Source organism: Ceratotherium simum, chromosome 4, assembly GCF_057802395.1.
Source record: "Ceratotherium simum simum isolate JZ-2026a chromosome 4, ASM5780239v1, whole genome shotgun sequence".
NCBI lineage: Eukaryota > Metazoa > Chordata > Mammalia > Perissodactyla > Rhinocerotidae > Ceratotherium > Ceratotherium simum.
This window is the reverse complement of record NC_141903.1, coordinates 86,412,046-86,436,192: the sequence shown is the minus strand read 5'-3', so window position 1 is coordinate 86,436,192 and position 24,147 is coordinate 86,412,046. Positions and strand designations below refer to the sequence as shown.

General features: G+C 39.8%; 1 protein-coding gene across 1 annotated transcript in view; it reads left to right on the top strand.

The window, feature by feature from the left end:
* CMYA5 (cardiomyopathy associated 5) overlaps positions 1-24,147 on the top strand; it is an 88,209-nt gene that overhangs the window by 22,206 nt on the left and 41,856 nt on the right. The window contains exon 2 of the mRNA XM_087430132.1: positions 12,209-23,768. Coding sequence (XP_087286258.1) covers positions 12,209-23,768 — 11,560 coding nt within the window. The remainder of the gene's footprint in view (positions 1-12,208; positions 23,769-24,147) is intronic.

The window sequence follows — 24,147 nt, the reverse complement described above, 5'->3', positions numbered from 1 at the left end:
TAAGTGTGGTGTTAATAAGCTTGCCATCTCTAACAGCAAGCAAAGAAATGACTCTTTCTGTACCAAAGAGAAAATGGAATCTCTTAGAAGAACTTTAAGGAACTCAGAGAATGAATGGTAGACTGGAGAAATGGGCAGGAACTGGGGGAGTGCTGTGTGGAGCCCAGGGACCAAAAAGGACTGATTATCCGGCCTGTGTGCCATGGATTTTCAGCCTTCCAGTCACTCTGCTTAAGATCCAAATTCCTGATTAGGGTAGGGCGGGGGTGTAGATGGGCCCCAACCAGCTTAGCCTGCATAGCTGCCCATCTCTGAGCTACTAGAATATGGCAGGGCTGACAGTCCAAAGGATGACCATCTCATTCAGTGTGAAATCCAAACCCATCCTCTGGCCTATCAGCCCAGGTGCACTGGCTCCCAGCTGCCCTTCTCACCTCATCTCCTGGCTCCCTCTCCCTCTCTCTGCTCCAGTACACTCCCGTCTTTGCTGTTTGTGTTGGCCAGCGGTCTCATCTCAGCAACTTGAATACTGTTGTTTCCTCTGTTGCTCTTGCTCCTAATATTTGCATGCTCAATCCCTCACTGCCCCCAAATCTGCACGAATGTCTCTTTGATTGAGAGGTCTTCCTTGACCACTCTGTATAATGTAGCCCCCCAACTCATACCCATCACCTTCTATCTCATTTACCCTGTTTTATTTTCTTCATAGCACTGAGCACCACCTAACATTTGTTCATTTGCTTTGTTTTTTCTCTGTCTTCCCCTCTACTAGAATTTAAGCAACGTCAGAACGGGGACTTTGTTTTGTTTTCATACTGAAAACCAGACCCTGGGTGAGTGTCAGAGCAAGCACTGGAATTCAGATTTTCTTCCATCTGTTCACAGAGGGTAGCAGAATCAGCCTTAGAGCTGACATGGCCCTAGGCTAACATAACCTGAGGCCTTTAAGAATACCAACTTTTATCTTTTTTGCATAATCTGACTCAAATCATCAACGCTTATTCTTTCCAGCTCATGGACACTTTTGCCATGGATATATTATTTATCGTTGATCACAGGTAATGCACTTTTAAAGTTAGTCCATGTTGCTTAGAAAGCATCATGTCAACCACTGCAGTTCTGGATTCTAAAGCTCATGCAGATAAGGATGTGCATGTGCGCTTGTGAAGGAGACACATGTGTGATCAGGGCATTGCTGAGTTCTGACTGGCACGTTTCTCTTGGTCTGATTGGTCCACATATCAGTTTAAGGTGGACACTCACAAGCACGTAGGTTATCTATCATACCTGTTCTTGCTGTCAAGTGACATCCTTTAGGCTTTACCAACTGAGATACATGTGGTCATTTACTTATATTGGGCTTTGGCAAGTAGAATTACTACATAACGCTCTCTTTTCCCTACCTAAGTTCTGAAACAATTGATAGGTAAATCAAAGGAATGGGGGCCGGCCCCGTGGCTTAGCGGTTAAGTGCGCGCACTCCGCTGCTGGCAGCCCGGGTTCAGATCCCGGGCGCTCACCGAGCACTGCTTCTCCGGCCACGCTGAGGCCACATCCCACATACAGCAACTAGAAGGATGTGCAGCTATGACATACAACTATCTACTGGGGCTTTGGGGGGAAAAATAAATAAGTAAATAAAAATTATTAAAAAAAAATCAAAGGAATGGCAGATAGAGATCAAAATGTCAACTTTATTACTGATAAAGCTGATGATATCAGAGAATGTGGCTTAGGTATAGGACAACAATGTGCTTTTTTTGTGTGTGTGAGGAAGATGAGCCCTGAGCTAACATCCATGCTAATCCTCCTCATTTTTTGCTGAGGAAGACTGGCCCTGAGCTAACATCTGTGCTGATCTTCCTCCACTTTATGTGGGACGCCACCACAGCATGGCCTGACAAGCGGTGCCTCGGTGTGCGCCCGGGATCCGAACCCAGGCCGCCAGCAGCGGAGTGTGTGCACTTAACCACTACACCACAGGGCCAGCCCAACAATGTGCTTTCTAATACCAAATGTCAGAAATAGACAGAGTTATATACCCAGTCACGGGCTCTCTGAAGAACTACAGGCCTCTCTACTTGAGGACCTGTTCTGTATACTTAGCACAAGGAACAGAGTAAAATGGGGAAGAGTAATAGAGGGAAGCTAGGCCTGGAAGGAGTGTTACACTAATAAATGTCCTTCCACATGGAAAGAAACACCTGGAATGAGAAATTGGTGTCCTAACTAATAATTTTAAATAAATTGCTATCATGTATTTTAAGAGATTTTACAGATAAAACACTCCTTTAAAAAGCTAAAAAGATGTGAATCTTTATATTGCATAATTTATTCATACACTCTTATATAGGTGAAGCAGGAAAATATTCACACACAATTGAGTGTTCTCAGGCTAGACAGGGAGAATGTTGATTGTGTCTAGTGATGATTTTGTACAGGTCAGAGTTTAGGCAAGCACCTAATTTGCTTTACTGTGGAGCTTCCTCAGTAGCAACATCCAAATACATCCTAGATTTCAGAAGAATAAAATAAGGGAAAATTATATTTCTACCACAAATCTATAGCTCAGTTCAAATGGGCTAATTTGAAGTGAACTGTAAAGATCTTTTAGAAAGTTTTCACCAAATGGTTATCTTGCTATAAAAAATCATGCCCAACATAGTGCCTACTACATAATTGGAGCTCAATAAATACTTGTTGAATGAATGAATGAATCTTGACTTTGGGCTTCAATTTGAAATCAGCTGAAAGTTAATGATGATCGAAGAAGTCTTCTAGTTTCGAAATTCATCTGAAACAGAAATTCCATGGGTGTAAATGCTAATGAATGGAAACTAGAAATGTACAGAAAGAGTAATATAAGTTCTTTTAACTACTTTCCACTAAACTTAATTGGCTAGAGTAACCAAAGCTCCCACTTTCTCTGTAAAACAGACTGATGCCCAAGGCAAGCTGACCACTCCTTGTAGCAGGCTACTGTCAAATAATGCTCATCATTTTGAGTTGCATTTTTACTAAGGGTCTGTTGTGACTATTTCCAAACCTTTTTATACTACTTGCACTTGTTATTGTTATTACGTGATTTAATTAAATATTACTAAAGCTGATGAAATACGAGTGCAAAAGTAAAACGGTTCCTCTGAAAATGAAGGTGAATGTTGGAAAGACTTCATAAGAGAAGAGCCCTTAAAAGAACCACTGAAATGATTTCTGCTCATATGTAGTTTACAGCCTTGTAGAGTAGCTATGATATATGTAAAAATAACTAATGTGGGGTGGTAAATGCCATAAGAAAAGATTACATTAAGATTCCAGAAGTTCAGAGGAAGAAAATTACTTTGGCTTCACAAATCAGTGATGGCTTCAGAATCAGTGATGGCTACATGAAGAAGTTGATATAGGAGCTCGTCTCTGAAGAGTGTCAAGTTAGGATGTAAAGAGATGATTCATTCCAGGTGAGGAGAAGGATGTAAGCAAAGGCATGAGAAGTAAGGCCAATGTTTGGCTGGAGCACAGGGTTCACGAAGGGGAAGAATGGAAGGTAAAGCCTGGGTTTCAAATAACAAGAGTGCCCTAACCTCCAGGCTTATAAAATGTCTGGTCGTTGTGAAAATAAGATGCTTATTCTTCTCATCCGCAATGAACTTGAGTGGTCTTTCGTATACCTACAAAGTGAGCACTTTATATTAGGACATGATAACGCTGTATAATAATTTTTTCATTCATGGTTTCATGGGTTTTTTTCTTAATTTCCTAATAGCTTATAAGCTCCTTTTAACCTAAGCTATTTTATATTACTTTCGTTCAGCAATGCATATGATTACTTTTCTGTTAAGGATGTGGGTATTCAATTAATTCTTGGTGAAATACTAATTGTAGAATTAGTGATTAAGTTTTTAGGAACTCTTGGTTCTTTTTTTAAGGTCCACATAAAATACAATTTGTATTATAAGATCACAAGCTTGCTTGGCATTTTATGCTTTAAAAACATGTTTTTCAAAGTTTGCAATATAATCAAGATCATATGTGACGTCATTGTTGTGTAACAAGAATTGATATTTAATGCACTTTAACATATTTAGTTGGAAAAAATCCTACCCATTACTTTCTTTTGTTTGATACACTTCCTGTTAGTGCACTGTGATTGCTTGAGAGTAGAATAAGGCATCATGCAAATCTAAGTTATTTTCATAATTATATTCCTATAAGGAACTTTAATTTCACTTGAACTGCTGGTTGGAGGAAGGGACTGCCAGTCCTAGAAAACAAATTTTGAACCCAAAAGAAACAAAATAAATACTTACAGATCTTAGCCTTCAGATAAAAATAGTATGAGGACTTGTTTCACTTCTTCAGAAGTTTTTTTTTTCTTTAAGTAAAAAATGAGAATATCAATTCAAAACAAAGATGATGATTAAATAAGGGAAATTATTGTTTTGGTAGCTCCACTTTGATAGCTAGCCATTTTCCTCTTTAAAATTTTTAATTTGGATATATATGTATTTCCTTTCTTTGGTTTCCTCACTTATAAAATGAGAAACGTTATAAAACCACAAGTCTCTTTCCATTTATGATTAATAATTTAATTTTCAATGAGTTTCTAGTTTCTGTTTTAGTTAAAGTAAAAAGAAGAGAGAGAGAGGGTGTATCTAGGAAGGGTGATCACTGCTTAAACAGGAAACACAGGGATTTTTTGACATGGTCATATTCCAGGATCTTATCCTTTATTTGCAACTTAGAATTTGGAAGTTAGAATTTTTTCAGCACATTTAATGAAATTTATCTCTTGAGAACTGATTTATACTAGTACAACTCACACAAAAATAAATTTAGAAAATATAATGTCAGTTCAACAGTGGGATATAAGAATATTACCAGCAAGCATACCAAAACATCATTCAAGAGTTATCAGATTCTCTCCTCACTATACTAAGGGGCATGGACATACACATTACTATGTCACACAATGCAAATATAAATTAGGGTTTATTGGAAGAAATTTAGAAATGGAGAAGTAGCAGAGCACACAAATCCTTCAAGCTCTCATCCCACAAAGAGTCGTACTTATGGAAAGGGAAGGGCTCCTGGAGAGGGATAGTGCTTATGTAATGCTTAGCTTATTTATAGGGAGACGAGGACATGGGAATAAAAGATATGATTGAGAACTTTGTCAGAGAACTGAAACAATTAAAAGAATGGAAATTCTAGAACTGAAAAATAGAATACCAAAAGATAGCATGTGATGATTTTAGTAGCAGTATACACACAGTTGAAGACAGCATGAGTCTACTGGACAATAGATTGGAAGAAACATCTAAATGAAGCACAGAAGACACAATGAGAAGTTCTAATTTATGAAAAATTGACATCTCAGAAGAAAGAAGAGTGACAAGGGACAGAAGCAATATTTGAACAGAGTATGATTGAGATTTTTCAAAAATGATGGAAGACATCAATGTACAGATTCAAGAAGCCATACAAACTCCAAGCAGGATAAGATTCCTAAGCACATGATAGTAAAACTTTAGAAAACTAAAGACAACAACAGGATCCTAAAAACAGCTAGGGAGCGGTGGGGAGAAAATCCAGATTATCTTCAGAACAGCAACATCACACTAACAGCTGATTTATCAATGAAACAATAGAAGAGAGAGGACATTGGAATGACATTTTTAAAGTGTTGAGAGCAAACACCTGCCAATCTAGAATTTTATACCCTGAAAAAATATTCTTCAAGAATGGAGGCATAGGGGCCGGCCCAGTGGCGCAAGCGGTTAAGAGCGCGCTCTGCTGCGGCGGCCCGGGGTTCGCTGGTTCGGATACCGGGCGTGCACCGACGCACTGCTTGGCAAGCCATGCTGTGGCAGCGTCCCATATAAAGTGGAGGAAGATGGGCACAGATGTTAGCCCAGGGCCGTCTTCCTCAGCAAAAAAAAAAAGAGGAGGATTGGCGGATGTTAGCACAGGGCTGATCTCCTCACAAAAAAAAAAAAAAAAAAAAAAAAAAAAGAATGGAGGCATAAAAAGAGTTTTTAAGAAAAAAGTAAGGAGGGCCGGCCCTGTGGCTTAGTGGTTAAGTGCGCGTGCTCTGCTACTGGCGGCCCGGGTTCGGATCCCGGGCGCACACTGACACACCGCTTCTCCGGCCATGCTGAGACTGCGTGCCACATACAGCAACTAGAGGGATGTGCAACTTGACATACAACTATCTACTGGGGCTTTGGGGGAAAAAAAAATAAAGGAGGAGGATTGGCAATAGATGTTAGCTCAGAGCCAGTCCTCCTCAGCAAAAAAAAAAAGAGGAGGATTAGCATGGATGTTAGCTCAGGGCTGATCTTCCTCACAGAAAAAAAAAAAAAAAGAAAAAAGTAAGGAGAATTTGTCATGAGCAGTTTTACACTAAAGGAAATACTAAAGGGAATTCTTCAGGGAGGAGGAAAGTGATTCCAGATGGAATGTTGGAGATGCAAGAAGGAGTGAAACACAATAAAAAGATTCAGTACTTAGGTAAATCTAAATGAATGTTGACAGTTTAAAACAATAATAAAATTATGTCAATGGGATTTAAAAATGTTTATAGAATTAAAATATGTGGTTACCATGGCATGTAACATGGAATTAAAGTGATTTACGGTTCTTGTGTTGTCTTGGAAAAGATAAAAATACCAATTTATGTCAGACATTAATGAGTCAAGCATGCATGTTGTAATCTCTAGGGTAATCACTAAAATAATAGTAAAATATCACTGTCAAGCTCTAGAGGGGGAAAATGGAATAATAATAAAAATTCAAAATAGGGAAAGAAAGGAGAGAAAACGGAACACAGAATAGGTAGTACAAATAGAAAGCAAATAATAAGACAGAATGTTTAACCCCAAATATATGATAATTATATTGTTATATGTATATTATGTTTAAATGGACTAGGTCCTCCATTTAAATTGTCAGAGTTGATTTTAAAAATGTTTGTGCTGCTTAAAAGAGACACATCTAAAATATAAGGATACAGAAAGGCTAAAAGTAAAAATGCAAAAAGATACACCAAGCAAACATTAACTAAAACCAAGCTGGTATAGCTTTATTAATACCAAAGCAAAGCTTTATTAGTATCAAAGTTTACTTAGGCAAAAATTATTTACAGATAAAAGGGACATTTAATTATGACTAAAAGTTAAATTTTCCAGAAAGATATAACTATTCTAAATTTACTTGTACCTAGTAATGTAGCTTCCAAATATATAGATCAAATATTAATAGAACTACAAAGAGAGACAAGTTCCTAATTATAATATGAAATTTTAACAGATCTTTCTCAGTAGCTGATAGAACAAGCAGAAAAAAAATGTTACTAAAGATAGAGAAGATTTGAGTAATACAACTAAGAAATCTGACTTACTTGACATATATAGAATGCCACTGAAAAACTGCAGGACACATGTTCTTTTCAAGAACACATAAATATTAAAAAAAGAAAAATTGGCCATAAAGCCATAAAGCAAGTCTCAACAAATCTCAAAGGATAACTGATAAAATAAGTTCTCTGGTCACAATGCAATTAAACTAGAAAGCACTAACAAAAAGATAACTAGGAAATCCCCAGGCATTTTGAAATTAAGAAATACATTTTTAAATATTCTCTGGGTCAGATGTGAAATCACAACGGAAATACAAAAATATTTTGAGATTAATAATAATGAAAATACTATATAACAACTTTTGTGTGATACATCTAAATCTTTGCTTAATAAGAAATGTATAGCCTTAAATTCATAAATTAGGAAAGGAGAAAGGTAGAAATTAATGATGTAAAAATTTATCTCAAGAAGGTGGGAAAATAATTGCAAATTAAACTCCAAGAAAGTCGAAGTAAGGAAATAATAAAGCGCAGACATTAATGAGATAGGAAACATCAATAAAGCCAAACTTTATTTGAAAAGACTAGCAAATGATAACCTCTGAAAATACTTATAAAGAATGAAAGGGAGAAGACACAAATAATCAATATCAGGAATGTAAAAATGGATAAAATTTTAGGTCTTACAAAAATTTAAAAGATCCTGAAAAGATATTATGAACAAATTTATTCCAATTATTTTTTTACAACTTAGGTTAAGTAGGTCAATTCTTAGAAAAAGACAACATAGCAAAACTGACACAAAAAGATATAGAAGTTCCAAGTAGTCACATAACTATAAAATAAATTAAATTGCTAATTAAAAACCTGACCACAAAGAAGACTCCAGGTCCAGATGACTTCACCAAGAGAGTCCGTCAAACATTCAGGGGAGAAATAGTACAATCTTCCACAAACTCTTCCAGAGAATAGTGAGGGAGAGAACACTTCCCAATTTGCTCTTTGAGGCAGCACAATCTTGATATGAAAACCTAACAAGCACATTTTAGGAAAGGAGCTTACAAGCCAGTTATTCATGAATACAGGAGCAAAATTCCTAAACAAAATCCAGCATTATATTAAAAGTATAGTATGTCAGAACCACATTGAAGTCATTTCTGGACTTCAAAGTTGCTTTGACATCTGGAAACCAATCGTTGTAATTGACCACATTAACAGAATAAAGGATGTGATCATCTTCATAGTTGTGTAATAATTGTTTAATAAAATTTAACATTCATTCATTATAAAAACAAACTCTCTTAGCAAATAGAAATAGAAGGAAACTTCCTTAATCAGATAAAGATTATCCTCAAAAGGAAAGAAGAGTCTTTGGCACTCAGCTCTGGTATCAGTCTGTTCTTTCCTTGATCTAACTCAGAACCTTTGAACCTGCTGAACCTTCCCCTTGCCCAGCTCTGAAAGGGGGGAGAAGTGAACTACGTGGGTCATTAAGATGTGTCTCTCCCCGCTCCCGTAGATATATCTACATGGAAAGCAAAGTAATAATCAGAAGGTTGCTCTGTGAGAATCAGAGGAGAATGAATGAGATGATGTTCATAGCCAGTATCCATTAACTATGGATTAACTATGTTAACTATGTTAATCCATTAACTATGAAAAGCTGATGTATATGTCTTTGCATAGATGAGAACACTTGTGTTCCTGAGTAAGAAACACATTTCTGACCTCCCTGGGGACCATGTCTCTTCTATGGAGAGAAATTGTTTCTTTAGACTGAGAGTAATGTGAATACTTGGGCTATGGCTTTATACATGCTAATATAGTCACTCTCTGATTCCTTTTGGCTCTGTAATTTTTCTGTTCCTTTGCTTCTCTCCAATAATCCAGACATCCCAAAATACTTTGGGTTTCTCAGTGAGCCAGACTGATTTATTCGTATATACATTTTGCATATCCTGTGACATTTTCCTGGAATGACCTCCCCATCCTCACACCACCTCCACTCCTCATCCATTTGGCAAACTCCTATTTCTTACTTAAAATCCAACTCAAGGATCTTTCCTCTGTGAATTTTTCCCTTCTTTATGTTCTTACTGTACCTTGCCCACCTTCTGTAATGGTACTTATCACACTGTATTAAAATGTTTAGTTCTGTCTGCCTATTAGATTTTGAATTTCTTGAGAGAAGATTCTGTGTCTTTATATTTGTATTCCTAGTATTTCAACTCAGTAGAAGTTTACTAAATGAAGAAATAAATGAGTGAAGGAATAAGCAAACAATTGGGTGAACCCGCCTCAGCAGGGCTCTGTCTTCTTATGATCACCGTTTGGGTATTCTGCTAAGCGCTCGTGAACTCATTCTAGCCAGTAATGAAAACTTCTTTGGTTGAGTACATTGAATTTACAATCAATAATTAACTCTAAATTGAATTTCTAATTGCTTTTGTAATACTACTGCAATCATGGGCATTCAAAATGCTGACTTCCCAGATGCAACCTTAATTTTTAATTTCATCCTGCTTCTTTTAAGTTAAACAGAAGGGAGAAGTGGTAGAAGAAATTGAAAATTCTGAGAAATAACTTTAATTAGGTACGTAAAAGAGCCTGAAAAAACATTTTAAAATAAGATTCAGTCCAGAACCAACATAGGGTATTAATTCCTAATTAAGTTCAGTAGTTTAATACCAAAGCAAGTAAGTCAGAGCAGAGTTGCCAGGGAAATGGAGAAACTAGTTCTTCCCTCTGTTTTCCTGGCCTTTCCACTCATGGCATTATAGAAAGTGATATTGTTTATAGCACTCTGGGGTGAATAGATGAGGCTGCTTGCTACTGAAGACCAGTGGCCCAAGGATCGTGGCTGCCCCAGGCTCCACCTGGCTGTGGTGAGAGCTGAGGAGATCAGATCTCAGCAGTCCATAAGCCCTCTGCAGCAGACTGCTGGGGAAAGTCTGAAGTTTAGGAAAGAGGAGTAGAATGTACCTGCAAGGATTTATGGTCTTGGCACTCAGCCTAACCCAGCAAACTAGGAAGAGTTCAGAGTAAGCAAGAAAGGCATGTACTATTTTAAAGTTTCATAGCTAGGTTTGTATAGGTTCCCAACTCTGGCTGCATATTGGAATCACCTGGAAGCTTTTAAAATATAAAAACATAGCAAAGCTTCAGACTCTACCCTAATACACGTAAATGAGGCTCTGTGGGGAGGGGTGTGGGGTGGCATCAGTATTTTTAAAAGCTCCCTACAGGTGATTCTAAAATGTGTCCAGAATTAAGAACCACTGATATAAGCAGAGACTGATGATAAAAAATTATTAGTAAGGGACCTAAATTCTATGTATGTTTTGAAAAAGTGCCTTAATTTAATACTTACGCTTAGTGGTTTTGTAGTATAGATAGCTTTTTGTTTTTGTTCTTATTGTTGTAGAAAAGGTATAAGCCAGTCAGTTATTTGTATTTATGCCAAATTGTAGCCATATTCTCAGAAGGACATAGCCTTTGGAGTTTTAATCTTAAACTTAATGTTTATGAAGTGGTGGCAAATAGGACTGCTGAACTGGTCAGGAAGGGCAGCCGTGGAGGTTTTAAACTAAGCCTTGAAGAGTAGATAGAATTTAGATTCGGAAAAGGTGGAGTAAGGTGGGGGATATGAATTGTAAATGGAGGAACAGCATGAGCACAGGGGAGCAGGAGGTATAAGAAAATTCTGAGAAGAGTGCTGCAGAGTCTGAGACAGGGGCCCCGTGGCAACTGAAGGGGCAGCCAAAGCCAGCCGTCTCTGTAGGGGGTATGAGAGCAGCCCGAGGAGACCACCTTTCCAAACACTGCTAGCAGTTGAAAATGACCACGCTCCCTTGATCTCTAGTCCAAGGATTGCTTGGAAGGCCTGGTTACAGACAGTGTTTACTGAGCACTAACTACATGCCAGGCACTTTTCCTAAGCATTTCATGTGTGTTAACTAATTTAACCCTCACAGCAACCCCATGAGGTAGCTTCTGTTGTGATCCCTGGTTTACAGATGAGGAAAGCAGAGTAGTAGAGCAGAGCAGGCTGATGGTTGTGTGATGTCTCTATATTCAGGGACCTGTTTTCCCTCCACGGCCCTGACTCAGAGTTCCCACCACATATTTACTGAAGAGCGGATGATATAGTGAAAATAGCAATGTGCCATGTAGGGGAAGGGTGGAAGTGGGTACTTGAAAATAAGGTCAACTGGGGATCAGAGAGCTAAATAGTCTGAACTTTTTTTCTACAGGTATGAGGAATTTACTGAGATTTTTGAGAAGGGAGAGGCATGCTTTTTAGTAAAGCTGGTCTGGGAAGATAGGCAGGATAGGTTGAGGGTCGGGGAGGGTAGGAGGTAGATGTGGTACCAGCTGACCAGCTAGGGAGCTAATGAAATAATCTAGGGGTGACGTGATAAAAAGCTAGGTCAGGGTGCTGATAGTAGTAACAGAGGGGGCACAGATGCAAGAGCCATGATGAAGGTTCTGGGACTAGAGAGTGAGCCTACTGGCTGGGTGAGCCTGTGGTGGTCAGGGGGGCCATCCTGATAAGGGAAGGTGGTGAATTTAACTTGAACTTTTTTTTTTTGCATTTGCAGGACATTGATTTGTTCCAGCCTGGGATGTGTTATTGTATTTGGTATCCTGACTTCAATTTTTAAACTTTATTTTTTATACTTCCCTATTTTGGATATGGATGGCAATATTTATCTGTATATTTTAATTTCTCATTAATTCTATACCTAGTAAAAATATGATATTTACTTATTACATTATGTAATTAATAAAATGCTATTTTATTATTAATATGTGTATAATTAATAATAATAATAATATTATTTACTATAGGTTATCAGACCAGAATGAAGAGGGCAAGATCAAGCAGACGTGTATCATATCTGACCCCTCCTTTTCCATGGTGACAGTTCAACGGGAAGATAGTGGAATAACCTGGGAGACCAATTCAAGCAGGTCTTCCACTCCTTGGGCCTCGGAAGAAAGTCAGACTTCTGGTGTGTGTAGTCTGGAAGGGTCAGCTGTGAATTCTCCTCCAGGGAATGTTTCCTTTATTCTGGATGAAGTTAAAAAAGTTCGGAAAAGAACGTCTAAGTCAAAGCATGGCTCACCATCATTGCGTCGGAAAGGCAACAAAAAAAGAAATTCTTTTGAATCCCAAGATGTTCCAGCAAACAAAAAAGATAATTCTTTAATTTCAGAAAGCCAGGTACTAACCAACCAGAAAGAGAAGTCATCTACTGGCATTTATGAGAAAACGAGAAAAAAGAAGACCACCTCCAGTACACCCCCTATTACTGGGGCAATATACAAAGAGCACAAGCCGTTAGTGTTGAGGCCGGTCTACATAGGAACAGTACAATACAAGATTAGGATGTTTAATTCGGTTAAGGAAGAATTAATTCCTCTACAATTTTATGGAACGTTGCCAAAGGGTTATGTAATTAAAGAAATACATTATAGGAAAGGAAAAGATGCATCCATTAGTCTAGAGCCAGATATGGGCAATCGTGATTCTAACATAGTTTCCAAAACAAGCAAATTAGTAGCCCAAAGCATAGAAGATGATAGAGTAAAAGAGCTCGCTGCACCCTGGAGAGGTGTGCTCTCCAAAGGATCGAAGTCCCTGACCTTATTGAGTCAGGAAGATCAAAAGAAAATTCACATTGATTCTCCTTTCAAGGCCGCATCTGCCACTATGCACACAGTTTCCTCGTATGCAAGTAATGACACAGCAGAACAAGAAACACAGCTCAGCCCTCCACAGTCAGTGCCACAGAAGCCAGGCCATGAAGCAACACCCCAAGAAAGGAAGCCTTCCTTTCTTACACTTGATACATCTGCAGCTGCGTTCCTGGAATCAGCAAAGGAAGAATTTGAGCCTGATTCACAAGAAACGGTAACTTCAAAGCGTGAGTCTTCAGTCTCACTGCCTTTAGTGGATGAGGTAAAGAAGGAAGACGTTTATTCTGCTGATGATTCCATTTCACTCAAGGCAGAGAAGGATTCTCTGGAAACAGGTTCACCAAGTCTGGCAGAATCTATCCAGGAAGATTTTGGCCCAGAGAGAAAAGAGCTGGACCAGACTTCACCAGAAAGGGCAGAACCAGTTTCTGAGCACCTGACCCCTCCTCATCTCGATCTGACTTCACCAGAAAGGGCAGAACCAGGTTCTGAGCACCTGACCCCTCCTCATCTCGATCTGACTTCACCAGAAAGGGCAGAACCAGGTTCTGAGCACCTGACCCCTCCTCATCTCGATCTGACTGCACCAGAAAGGGAAGAACCAGGTTCTGAACACCTGACCCCTCCTCATCTCGATCTGACTTCACCAGAAAGGGAAGAACCAGGTTCTGAACAACTGACCCCTCCTCATCTCGATCTGACTGCACTAGAAAGGGCAGAACCAGGTTCTGAGCACCTGACCCCTCCTCATCTCGATCTGACTGCACTAGAAAGAGCAGAACCAGTTTCTAAACAACTGACCCCTCCTCATCTCGATCTGACTTCACTAGAAAGGGCAGAACCCGTTTCTGAGCACCTGACCCCTCCTCATCTCGATCTGACTTCACTAGAAAGGGCAGAACCAGGTTCTGAACAACTGACCCCTCCTCATCTCGATCTGACTTCACTAGAAAGGGCAGAACCAGGTTCTGAGCACCTGACCCCTCCTCATCTCGATCTGACTTCACTAGAAAGGGAAGAACCAGGTTCTGAACAACTGACCCCTCCTCATCTCGATCTGACTTCACTAGAAAGGGCAGAACCCGTTTCTGAGCAACTGACCCCTCCTCATCTCGATGTCAAAGGAGAGAAGGAAGAAAACATGCCTGAGCCATCCATTTCTCTTTCTGAACCTCTAGTATTAGAGAAACCAGAGAAAGAAGAAATAGAAACCTCTCTACCAATAGCTGCTACCCCTGAACCTGAAGATGCTAATGTAGTGGAAGAAGAGATCATAGACCTTGATTACCCAGAAAGTCCATCAGTTTCTGAGACGCCTGTCTCACCGTGTTTGCCCCCTGAAGTGGAGCAGGAAGAAGACGAGACCATTCTACCATTACTGAGAACATCAACACCTGAACATGTCGCTTTGTCTGAGGAAGAAAGAGAGGAAAATGAATCTGTTTCTACTGATTCTGCTTTTGTATCGGAGTATTCAGTCCCCCAGGATTTGAACCATGAACAAGAGAAGCAAGAAGTTGAGCCAGTCTCTCCATGCAATGTAAAAGCTATGTCTGAACACGCAGTTTTGTCAGAAGAGGAGAACGAGGAATTGGAGCGCTATTCCCCAGTTTTGGCCTCTGCATCTGAACACTCTCTCTCACCGTCCACCACTGAGAAGACTTCTGAATGCCAGTCCCCACTGTTTTCAACAGGTACGTCGGAACACGTGGTCCTGTCTGGTGACGAGGCCTCAAAAACGGGGCATCACACACCAGATTCCACATCTGCTTCTGAATATTCAATTCCATCACAGGCAACAGAAGAGTCACTGGGGAAAACAATTGACCATAAGTCTCCATTAAAATCAGAAGGTGTTTCTGAGCACATGATTCTGTCAGAAGAAGAGAAGGAAGACACTGGGTTGTTTTTCCCAGATGTGGGCTCTGTATCTGAACACTCTTTTCCATCATACACAACTGAGATGACTTCTGAATGCCAGTCACCACTGCTTTCAACTGCTACATCAGAAAACACTATCCTATCAGAAGAGGACCTAGGAAGTGAGCGTTTGACACCAGATTCAACATTGACTGCCCAATATGCAGTTCCACCAAGTGTAACACAGGAATCCCCAAAGAAAATAATTGATGATGTGTCCCCATTAAAATCAGAAGGTGTTTCTGAGCACATGATTCTGTCAGAAGAAGAGAAGGAAGACACTGGATTGTATTCCCCAGATGTGGCCTCTGTATCTGAGCACTCTTTTCCATCATACACAACTGAGATGACTTCTGAATGCCAGTCACCACTGCTTTCAACTGCTATATCGGAACACACTGTCCTATCAGAAGAAGAAGACCTAGGAAGTGAGCATTTGACACCAGATTCAACGCTGACTTCCCAGTATGCAGTTCCACCAAATGTAACACAGGAATCCCCAAAGAAAATAATTGATGATGTGTCCCCATTAAAATCAGAAGGTGTTTCTGAGCACATGATTCTGTCAGAAGAGAAGGAAGACGTTGGGTTGTATTCCCCAGATGTGGCCTCTGTATCTGAGCACTCTTTTCCATCATACACAACAGAGATGACTTCTGAATGCCCGTCACCGCTGTTTTCAACTGCTACGTTGGAACACACTGTCCTATCAGAAGAGGACCTAGGAAGTGAGCATTTGACACCAGATTCAACATTGACTTCTCACTATGCAGTTCCACCAAATGTAACACAGGAATCCCCACAGAAAATAATTAATAATGTGTCCCCATTAAAATCAAAAGGTGTTTCTGAGCACATGATTCAGTCAGAAAGAGAGAAGGAAGACACTGGGTTGTATTCCCCAGATGTGGCCTCTGTGTCTGAACACACTCTCCCACCATACACAACTGAGACGACTTCTGAATGCCAGTCACCACTGCTTTCAGCCACCCCATCTGAACACGCAGTTCTATCAGAAGAAGAGACAGTAGAAATGGAGAGGTACACACCCTCGTCCACCTCTGCTTCTGAATTTTCAGTGCCACCATATGCAACACCAGAATTGCAGGAGGAAGAAATTGTCCACAGATCTCCTTTAAATGTGAAAGGTGCCTCCTCACCCATGAATTTCTCAGAAGAAGAGCAAGAAGACATTGGACCTTTTTCTCCAGACTCCGCATTTGCATCAGAATTCTCATTTCCACCTTATGCAACTCAGGAAACAGAGAAAAGAGAATTTGAGTGTGATTCCCCAATATGTTTAACATCACCATCTGAACGCACTATTTTGTCAGATGAAGACACTGAAGAAGCTGAGCTTTTTTCTCCAGACTCAGCCTCACAAGTTTCAATCCCACCATATAGAATCCCAGAAACAAAGAGAAATGAAATTGAGCCTGATTCACTGTTAGCTGCAATATCTGCTTCAGGATATACTTGCTTTTCAGAAGCAGGTGAGGAAGAAATTGCACCAACAGCTGCTACACCTGTACCTGAGCATCTCAGTTCATCAGAGAAACAACAGGCTGAACCTTCCCCTTCGATGTCTGCACCTGAAGACTTGAGTCTGCCACCTTCAACAAATAAAAAAGAGAAAGCAGAAATTAAGCCAGATGCTCAGACAACTTCAACATCTGTATCTGAATATATCATTTTGGCACAGAAGCAGATAACACGAGCATCATTAGAACTTGAGTCTGAAGACTTGATTCCATCATACTTAACCAGCGAATTGGAGAAGGGAGAAATTAAGACTAGTTCATCAGTATCTGCAACACCTGCCTCTTTACCTGCACAGTCATCCCTGGTAAAGGAAGAAACCAAGCCTGTTTTGCCTGCATCTCAGTATTCAGTTTCACCCGATTCAGTCCATGCCATTAAGAAAGAACAAGAACCCAAAGCGTCACTCACTCCAAAAGCTGCAGATGAACAGATGGCTTGGTTAAAAGTTAAAAGTAAGGAAGAAATTGTGCCTGATTCTCAAGAAGCTACAGCACATGTATCACAGGATCAAGAAATGGAGCCTCAGCCTCCAAATGTTCCAGGGTCTGGGATGAAATATTCAGTTCTGCCTGCCTTGGTAGATGAGCCAAAGAAGGATGTCAAACCCAATTTAGCTCCGACTGTGACATCTGAACTAGAACAGAGAGTGTTGTCAGAGAATGAGCCTGAAGTAATAAAACCATATTCCCTTCTGGAGGAAACATCTTTATCTGGACCTGAGATTTTATCAGCAGTGAAAATGGAAGTGAAACATGATTCTGAAATAACTGGGACAACTAGAGGACCACACTCAGCTTCTCTAGGAGTGGAAAAGGATGTTGAACATGGACCACCTGCACCAGAATTTTCAGCTTTGTCAGAAGAAATAAAGAAAGAAGTTGAACCCCGTTCTTCAATAATCACAACATCTGTAACTAAGCATGATTCAAGCTTAACCAAATTAGTAAAAGAAGAAATCCTAACGGATGTATCTCTTACCACCCCTATAGAACATCCAGTCTTAACAGAAGTAGGAAGGAGTGAATTAGAAAGTGGTTTGCCACCAGTGGTAACATCTGTAGAAGAGCATTCATTTCTTAAAGAAGAAGAGAAGGCAGCAATTAAAGCTAGTTCTTCTCCCACTGAAACTGCCACACCCAAAAGTCCAGCTGGGTCAGAAGCAGAGAAGGAAATTAAATTTGATTCACCTCCAAGCGTATCCTCTGTATCAGAGCATTCTATTCTGTCAAAGGCAGAAAGAGAAGAATTTAAACCTGGGTTGCCAATAACCAAAACATTGTCTTCTCAAAATTCAGATCTATCTAAGGAAGAAAGGGTGGAAAACGAACAAGGTCTTTCATTTTCTACCGTCCTTGACTCTGAACGTTTGGTTTTATCACAGAAAAAGAATTCTGTGTCTGCCTCAGAGGTGTTGTCAGGGCCTGAACACGGGCTTTCGCTCAACCTAGGTGGTGAGATAAAGAAAAAAGAAACTGAACTTCCTTCCTCACAAAACATGTCACCTGCACCCAAACATATAGTTCCAAGAAGCAAGAATGAGGAAATGGCAAGTTATTCTCCCGAGTTGGAAAATTTAGTGTCAGAAGATTTAGCTCCGACATTACCGCCCCTCAGTGATGATAAGAACAAAGAGGCAATGGAGACATCTCCTACACCTCAGGGGGGTTTCCTGTCAGAAAAACAGGATCTTGCCCTGGAAGAGCTCTCTTTGGAACCTGAGAAGAAAGACAAGCCACACCAAGTATCAGAATTACCAAATGCTGGGTCAGAATTCAGTGGTGGTTTAGGTAGGCAAAGAGGATCCATAGATACAAAACAAATAAAATCTCCCATAACTGAAACAGGGGACTCTGTCTTAGAAAGGGGCTTAGCTGAACTTCAGACCAGAGGAGAAGGAAAAGAAGAAAACAGGGAAATTCATGTGTCAACTACAGTGCCTGAAATTTCAGAGGTTTCATCGTGTCTTAGTGAGGAACCTCAGAATCAAGAAATTAAATCTTTCTCTCCTAAGGTAGTCAGCTTAGGGTCAAAAGAAGCATTTACCTCTCTAGTTGAAGGAGACAACCCAGAAGAACTTCAGCCACATACTTTTTCTTTAGAAGGATTATCAGAGGAGTTGAACCATTCAGCTGACTTTAAAAAAGGGGGAAAAGAAAAAATAAGCCCGTTACTGCCAACAGGAAATTTGAAAGAACAAGTGATGGGAGATATTGTAACTAAACTAAATGAAGAAACAGACCAACCAAATTCAATTCACGTATCCCAGCATATAACAGAACCATCAAAGATTGCTTCTTCTGACCTCCTTGTGGAACAAGAGAAGCCTGAAAAAGCACTTCATTCAGATCAAGCTGTTAAATTACCTGATATAAACAAGTCTTTTGCAGATAAACAAGATCTGGGTATTAAACAATTTTTGTTTATCAAAGAGAATTTGCCTTTGGAAGAATCAAAATCATTTATGACAACTGAGCCTGCAGATATTAAAGAAACACAAAAGAAAGAGGCCCTTATTTCTCCAAAGGATGAAACCTGGACGCTAGAAAAGCCAGAAAGGGATTTGGCAAGTCATGATGGAGAAAGAGCACTGGGATCTGTGCAGCTGGGTTCCTCTGGCAGCAGTGACCTGATGACAGGGCAGCTCAAGGCTGCTCTGGTGGATAAAGACCAGACGTGTGAAGTCAGAAAGCAGGTTCTGCCACATTCTACTGAAGAATCTCATTTCTCATTACAAGAACCAGTATCTGCTCTTGATACCTCCAGTGGTAATGTAGAGACCCTATCAACTAAAACTTATTCTTCTGAGGAAATAAAGCTGGCCCCCAAACCAAAATCTTTAGTTCCAGCTGGAAATGTGGAGAGAAACGAAGCAGAGGGGAAGCAGATCCTTTCTTTCATGGGTAGTGAAAGTTTGATATCGGAGAAGGCAAACATAGAATTTTCCAGGCCTTGCAAAGAAGATAGCCAGGAAGAAATCAAACTACCTTCTGAAATAATCCTCCAGAAACCAGTGTCTGGACCATCAATGGAACAGGTCAAATCAGAAACTATTCTCTCACCTGCCAAAGCAGCACATTTTCTGGCTGAAGATGCAGAACCTATGCTGGACAATGAAAAAGAAGTACACAGGAGTATATCTCCTTTACCTGGAGAGAAGCCATTAGAAAAATCAAAAATGGTTCAATCAGAGGTTGTAGATGATGCTAATGAGAGAGGGAAACCAGCATCTGAAGTGAAAATACCCACGCAAATAAAACCCCTCTCCTCAATCCAAGAAAATGAAGAACATCAACCTCCAGAGTCACCTGAGGTGACACAAAAGATGCCTATGCAGCCAAAGGCAGCTGAGCCAGGCCCTGCTGAGGAAAAGGGAAAGAAAAGAATTTCTTTCACATCTTGGATGTCCAGTTGGTTTTTTGGATCAAGCACTCCAGATAACAAAATTGCTGAAAAAGATTTAGAAACTCAGCCAAGTCCATCTGTAGAAGAATCAGTGGCAGTGACAGAGCCTAAAGCTTCAGCTCCAGCTGACTTGAATGCAACAGAGAAACCAGTCAATCATCTATTACCAGAAGCAAAACTGAAAACTGCTGAGGAATCTAGAGACACTTTAGTTAAATCTGGTGAAGGTCAAGTCGTTAAGGAGAAACCCACATTTTTATCAAATGTAGAAGTTTTACAACAGCCAAAATCTAACTTTGAGATGTCTAATGAAGATTATGGGAAAAAAGAAATGCTAGGCTATTCAGAGGAAATGGACCTAAACTCAGTAGCTACTTCTGCTGATGGGGAGGGACATCTTGGAATTCAATCTTATTCTCCCGTAGATGAGAAATCCATTATGGAAGAAGCCAAAAGTGCTGTTCCTCTTCATGTTGCTGATAGTAAAAAAGCCCAGAAGCCGGAAATCTCTCCTCCTTCTAAATGGAATATTTCTATATTTAAGGAAGAGCCAAGAAGTGATCAAAAAGAAAAATCACTTTTTTCATTTGATGCAGTAGATAAGGTGCCACAACAGCCCAAACCAGCTTCATCTAGCTTTGCAAGTAAAAATACCACAAAGGAATCAGAGAAGCCAGAGTCAATAATTTTGCCAGTAGAAGAATCTAAAGGCAGTTTACTTGATCTTGGTGAAGACAGACTAAAGAAAGAAATGCCAAAACCGACTTCCTTGAAAATTTCTGAAGAGGAAATAAAATTCAGGTCTGTTAGCCCAACTGAAGAGAAAGATAAGTTGGAAACTAGATCATATTCTTTGGCAGAACAGAAGGTGCTGGCAGAAAAAGAAGAAACCGTGGCCCCATTAGAGCTTAGAGATAATAACGAACTAGAGAAGCCACACATTACACAAGAATCTAGCCCTATTAAATTGGCAGAATCGAAAGCTGCTGCTGTGCTGCAGCAAGTCTATCAAAATGAAGACCACAAAGAAAGATACAAAATTATTGAGGAGGAGAAAGGAGAAGAAAATGAAAAGCAGTCACATGTATTTTCTGAAGGAAAAAAGCAGCAGGAAATTCAGCCTTATTCTGCAAATGTAGCCAGGTCTATGCCTGAAGAATCAGATATCTCTTTAAGTCATTCTTTGGGTGAAACTCAACCATTTTCATTAATTAAAACTACATCAATTACTGAAAAATCAGAAACCAGGATCTCAGAGGCTCACCCAGAAATCAGGGAAACAAAGGCAGTAGGCAGCCCACCACATCCATTGGAAGAAAGTAAAGTTTTGGTGGAGAAAACCAAGACTTTCCTTCCAGTGGATCTTCCATATCATGATGAAAGAGATGACCATTCTTTACCTAAGGAAGCAAATCTGATATTGGAAAAGTCAAGCAGGGTTATGGTGAGTCACATTGAAGAAAAGGGACGAGTCACAGTGTCAGAGCCATTAAAAGGTGGTTCAATAGACATCACAAAAGAAAGTATGAGACAAGGATCTCCATCTAAAGAATCCGAAAGGATTTTAGATCGTCCTTTTGATGAAGCAAAGAGCTTAGACACACCACCATATTTGTTGTCATCCGTGAAATCACAAACACTTGTTTCAGGAGCTTCTCCAGAAATTAGTACAGTGAAGAAACAGGAAATGCCATGGTCAGAATTGACTCCAGATAGGCCTACAGTCCATACAATTCAAACATCTAAAGATCAAACACCTGAAATGTCTAAACAATCTGTTCTTATTTCAAAGCACCACTTGGAAGCTGTGGAAGATGCTCATGTAAATGAACCATGTTCTTCAGCAAGCAGCAACTATGCTCAATTTATAACAAATGCATCAGCAATAAATGCTGATAAAATGGTTTCTACTAGAGAAATAGTCAAGGAGGCTGAAGATACCTATGTAAAAGATGAAGAATTTACAGTGACCAGTAAGCCAGCTGGACTTTCAGAAGATCAAAAGAGTGCCTTCAGTATCATTTCTGAAGGCTGTGAGATACTGAATATTCATGCTCCTGCATTTATTTCTTCAGTTGATCAGGAAGAAAGTGAACAAATGCAAGATAAGTTAGAATATTTGGAAGAGAAGGCCTCATTTAAAACTATACCCCTTCATGATGATAGTGAGGCCGTTGCTTACCATGAAACATTAAAGAGTAAGTTAGAAGATTCTGATAAAAAAGTTACCTCACTGGAAGAAAGTAAACAAAAGGAAACTCATAACACAGAAGAGGAGATATCCACAGATTCAGAAACTGATGATTTAGCCTTTAATCAGCACACAATTCCCAGTGAAGAGGATTATTTTGAAAAATATACTTTGATTGATTATAACATCTCCCCAGACCCAGAAAAACAGAAAGCTCCATGCAAATTAAATGTTGAAGCAGAACTCTCAAAGGAAGTTACAGAAGAAATTGTCTCTTTCCCAGAAAGTTCAGAAGAAAGTACCGCAGAACATGGATATGACTTGGTGAAGTTAGACGAAAGTTTTTATGGAATGGAAAAGGACTACAGCAAATTATCTCACCCAGAGACCCAAAAGTCTTTGGATATCCAAAAATCAGCTGACAGAGATGCTCCAAAGAGCATAAATAGAGATGTGGACTCCAAGTCACCTGGGATGCCTTTGTTTGATGCAGAGGAAGGAGTTTTGTCACGAACCCAGATATTTGCTACCACTGCTAAAGCCGTTAATCCCGAACTTCTGGAAGAGCCACCTGCATTTGCGTTTTTATACAAGGATCTGTATGAAGAAGCAATTGGAGAGAAAAAGAAGGAAGGGGAGACAGCTTCTGAAGGTGACAGCGTGAATTCTGAGGCATCGTTTCCAAGCAGAAATTCTGACACTGATGATGGAACAGGAATATATTTTGAGAAGTACATACTCAAAGATGACATTCTCCATGACACATCTGTAACTCAAAAGGACCAAGGCCAAGATCTGGAAGAAAAACCAGTTGCTGAGGATGAGTCACACCATCCAATAGCTGCAGAAGGGGAAATTTGGGGGAGGCCTGGAACTATTTTGAGGGAGAAGAGTCTGGAAGAGGAACAGAAAGCTGCTTGCAGGGAAGCGGAATCAGTGGGCCACGTGGAGACCCTTGACAGTGTAGCTGTGCAGGAGAAAGCTCCCATCACTGAGGAAGTCAGAGTGGGTACCCAGAAGATAAGCTATGCAGTTCCATTTGAAGACACCCATCATGTTCTGGAGAGAGTAGATGAAACAAGCAGTCAGAGTAATGAAGCAGCAGATGCAAGTCCAGAGGTCAATCTGAATGTCCCAGTACAAGTGTCCTTCCCAGAGGAAGAATTTACATCTGGTGCAACTTGCGTTCAAGAGACACTGCAAGAAGAACCTAAAATAGTGGTCCCGCCTGAGCCAAGTGAAGACAGGCTTCGCAACAGCCCTGTTCAGGATGAGTATGAATTTGCTGAATCCCTGAATTATGAAGTGGTTACTCAAGACACTTTATCAGAAGAACTATATTCAGAATCCACACCTGAAGATGTGGTCTCTCAAGGAAAGGAATCCTTTGAACACGTCAGTGAAAATGAATTTGTGAGTGAGGTGGAACAAACTATGTCTGCTGAACAGGAAGAGTTGGGCAGAGAGAGGACAGAACAAGACCAATTGTCATCAGAGTCAGTAACTGAGAAGGAACAAAAGGAACCGAAAAAGTCCCAGATTGACACATATTGCTATACTTGCAAAAGTCCAATTTCTGCTGTTGACAAGATACTTGGCACCCACGAGGACCATGAGGTTTCATCACTTGATACGGCTATAAGTGCTGTAAAGGTAAATAGATCGTAAAGCATATAAGTATGTAATAATACATATACATTTAACTTGTTTTCACGTTTTCTCAATTTTAAAAATGACCAATATTTGATACATTCATCTTTAGGCATAATAGTTAGTCTGAAAGAAAGCTAAGAATATTTCCCTAGGCATTTAGTTAAGATCAGTTTGACAACCATTTATTGTGTATACACTATGTGCCAGGTATTTCTCTAGGTTCTGGGGATACCAGGATATGTAACACAGGGTCACTGCCTTTGAGGGGTCTTATCTTATGGCAGTAGCCCATAATATTATCCAAAAAAGCCAAATAATTTTAAATTAAAAAATATACTTTTGAGCATAAAACATAATTTACTTTCTATTATCTACAATA